The sequence below is a fragment of the Gracilinanus agilis genome, chromosome 2 (assembly GCF_016433145.1).
Source record: "Gracilinanus agilis isolate LMUSP501 chromosome 2, AgileGrace, whole genome shotgun sequence".
Taxonomy (NCBI): domain Eukaryota; kingdom Metazoa; phylum Chordata; class Mammalia; order Didelphimorphia; family Didelphidae; genus Gracilinanus; species Gracilinanus agilis.
In genome coordinates this window covers 2,080,789-2,084,261 of record NC_058131.1, presented here as the reverse complement: position 1 = coordinate 2,084,261, position 3,473 = coordinate 2,080,789, and the positions used below count along the sequence as shown (strand labels likewise).

Here is a 3,473-nt window from a genome sequence, read left to right as displayed (position 1 = left end):
CCAGGACCCCCCCCCCCCCGGCCAGGAGCAGGGGTTATTCCACACCTCTCGGCTGCCTTTGGCTTTTGAGGGGAGAAGGGAAGGACTTGCTGGCAGCAAAGCCTGGGAGGTGGGAAGCCCCCCGTCAAGGCTCTCGTTTGGCTGGGCCTCCCCCAGCCGCCCCCCAGCCTCCTGCCTGGGGCTACAGTCACCTCCTAGAACCTCCTTGCGGTCCAGGATGCCCTGGGAGGCCCCCGTGGCCTCTCCGCCGGCCGGTCCCTCAGGGGTTTTCTTCTCCACAGCCAGCCCAGGCTGCTCTCCGGGTGCCAGGAAGGTGAAGTCTTCGCTCTGGGGGGAGACACGAAGCAGGGCTCGGCTCGGGCAGCTCCCCCTCGTGGCGCCATCCCCGCCCGCCCCTCCGTTAAGGGGAGCTGCCAAGGGTCCAGCCTCGCTCAGACCCAGGCCTCTCCGGGTTCCAGCCTCCACGCCCAGCCTCTCTGACGTTAAGGAGCTCCTCCTGGCGTCCTGCTTGGCTCGGGTCACCCAGAAGACGGGGGACGTGGAGGGGGGCGGGGGACACCCTTCCACCCCCTCCCGCCTTCATTCCGTCCTGGGGGGAAGCTGCTGCCCTGCTGGGAGGCCCCGGCTGCCCCCCAGCCCCGGGCCCTGCCTCCGGGGTCCTTGGCCCTCCCCGCTTGCCCTGTGCAGCTCCACAGACCCCAGACCCCCGGCGGGAGTACTTGCCCCGCTCCCCGAGCTCTCCTCCGTGGGGCGCTGGCCGGAGCCTCTCTCCGCCTGGCCGCTGGCCGAGGAGCCCTCGTCTCCGGAGCTGGGGGGCTCGGGCGCCCCTGGCTGGGCCGTGCCGGGGTCCGGAGCCACGGTGGCTCCCACAGTCAGAGGAGGCCGGGTGGTGGAGGGGAGCGTCGCTGTGGGAGATGGTGGGGGGAGTTCCGGGGGCAGCGTGGGCTCCTCCGCGGGCCTCCTGGCCGGCACGAGTGCGGATCCCTCTCCCGAGGCTCCTCCCCGGCTGCTGTTCTCAGGCTTGGCCGGGGCCACGGTCGAGGGTGTGGCGAGCCCCTTCGTCTTCCTGGACATCAGGCTGGGGTCTAGCAGGGGCCTTTCCGCCACGGCCACGGCCACGGCCCCTGCGGGACAACCGATAGCCGGTCAGCTGCCAGGTGCGTGCCCGGGGGGAGGGCCAGAGCGCCAAAGCCCGAGCGTCCTCGGCTCCTCCTCCCTTCCCAGGGGATGCCTGGCCCCCGAGAGCTGGGCAGAGGGGCGAACCCCGACACCCCCAGAAAAGGGCCTTCGAGGACGACTCCCCTGAACCAGCTTCAGAAAAGGGCATGCAGGGATCCCCCTGGAGGCCACCGCCCGGCTCCAGGACTCTGGCCGTGCCCGTGCCCCCTGTGCTGACTCAGTTTTCTCATCTGTACAATGACAATCTTCGCACTACGCCTCTGGGGGGCCCCTCCCCAACAGGGAGCCTTCTGGGGCTCCAGAGACAGGAAGGATTCCGACGGCTTTTTGTTGTGGTCGTTGCGGAGAGACTGGTTTGGGGGTAGCCTTCTGAGATGGGGAGCTCACTACCTTCTAAGGCAGCCCAGCCGGAGAAGCCTGGTCTGCCTGGGTTCTGGGTTCCAAGGGCCTCCCTCCATGCTGCCTCCTCCCCAATCCCTGACTGAAGGGGGCTCAGAGACCCTCACAGGATGGTCCCCAGGGACCCCTTCAGGAGCTGGGGCCGCCCTGAGGCTCTCCCTTATGGACCTGGCCCATATCGAGGGGCATCGGGCATTCTAGGGAGCCCTATTCTGGAAGGCCCCCTCAGTCGGGTGCCAACCCCCCAGGTTCGAGGCTGGGGGGAGGGAGAGCACCCAAGGGGGGCCCAAGAAACTCACCCGCCCCAGAGCCGGAGAAACCATCGTCGTCATCCCCGGAGCTGTCGAGGTCCTCAGGGGGTGTGTTGGTGGCCGTGATTTGCTGTGACAAGAAGGGGGCGTCAGGGAGGAGGGGGAGGCCGAAGCCCCTTCCTCCAGGCAGCCCCCGCCACCCCTAGAGAGGAAGCTCCGTGCCGGGGGTCCCCCACCACAGAGGCCCCAGCCCAAAGGAGGAAGAGAGCCCCCACCTTGGGGGGAGGCAGGAACAGCCAGTGGGGGTGCCTGAGTCCAACTGTTAGGGTGAGGGAGAGGAGTCAGAGGGGGGTGCCAAGGCACCTCGGTGTTCTCATCTGTAAAATGGGCCGAGCCTTAACGGGGCCTGTGCTTAGGAACCCCGAAGGTGCGAGTCCCTGCCCGCCGCCCAAACACCTGGCAGCCCCGAAACCAGGCTATTTCAAGGTCATTTTGCATAACCACAGAGAACCCGGGAGAGCCGCCGGGGGGGAGTTCGGGGCTCAAACAGCCGAGAATTCTGGGTGGCCCCGGCCCTGCCCCCCACTGCAGCCCGGGCCGGGGCACCGCCAAGCCCAGATCAGATGGGCCGGGGCCTAAGTAGGTCAGCGGGAGCTGGGCCGGCCTCCTTTCTGGCCTCCTCTGGGCATCTCCCACAGGCAAGCGCAGCCTGGCAGGGCTCTGCCGCTCTCTGTGGGACCCCTCTGGGCACGGAGGTTGGCATGGAAGGGGTCACCGCTGAGGACAAGAGGCGAGCCAAAGCCTGCTGCTTTGTGCCCGGCCGGTCAAGCGGCCCCCAGAACACAGATGCCCGACCGACGGCATCTCAGGGGCCTCAAGATGCTGCTGCGTTCAGTCTTCTACAGAGAAGGCAAGATTTGAATTCAGGTCCTCCTGACTCCAAGTCCACACTGAACAGGCTGGGGGCTTGGGATCTTAGAAAAGAGTCCTAGGGAAAGGACGCTGGGCCTTCTGGGCCTCAGTTTGCCTCTCTGTAAAATGGGCCCAGGGCTTCTGAGACCCCTTCCTCCACAGGCCCTCAAGGCAGAGGCTGCCTCCGAAGCCTGCCTCAGTTTCCTCCCCTGTCACAAGGAGCGGTCAGACCAGTCCGGGCCCTGAGGAGGCCTGAGCCACCCGGCACCTCCATTGCCATCCCTGCCCAGGGTGCCCAGCTCAGACAGAGCTGCCACCGAGGGAGCTGCTAAGCCCCTGCCCACCTGTGTTTCCCTCTGCCAGCCTGGAAGCTCCTGGGTGAGTGCCCAGCCATAGATGGCAACCCTGCATCACCCCGCCTACTCGCCAAGCATTGCCCGAGGCCCTCCTGGCACTGGGTGGCAGGGGAGGCTGGCGCAGGGGCTCCCCCACATCTCTAAGCCCTCCTCGATCTCGGCCCCAATAGGACGGCGAGCCCCGAGGAGCCCCCCGCCTCACTTCCGGCCTCGGCTTCTCTCGGGCCCCCGAAGCGTCTGATTTCTCCCTCTGAGCCCTTTTCTCCTCTGCCCTGCCCCCGAGGCAGCCGGACGGGCAGACACACGGCGGTCACTCCAGCGGCGATGCCCGGGAACCAAAGGCGCGCTCGCTCCGGGATCGCGCCGGCAGGGGGGG

At 67.6% G+C, this 3,473-nt stretch overlaps 1 protein-coding gene across 1 annotated transcript in view; it reads right to left on the bottom strand.

Moving 5' to 3' along the window:
• Positions 1–2,622, bottom strand: part of SDC1 (syndecan 1) — a 3,957-nt gene extending 1,335 nt beyond the window's left edge. The window contains exons 1-3 of the mRNA XM_044660359.1: positions 1,878–2,622; positions 724–1,124; positions 192–327 (exon numbers count right to left, since the gene is read on the bottom strand). Coding sequence (XP_044516294.1) covers positions 192–327; positions 724–1,074 — 487 coding nt within the window. The 5' untranslated portion in view covers positions 1,075–1,124; positions 1,878–2,622. The remainder of the gene's footprint in view (positions 1–191; positions 328–723; positions 1,125–1,877) is intronic.
• Between the last annotated feature and the right edge of the window lie 851 nt (positions 2,623–3,473).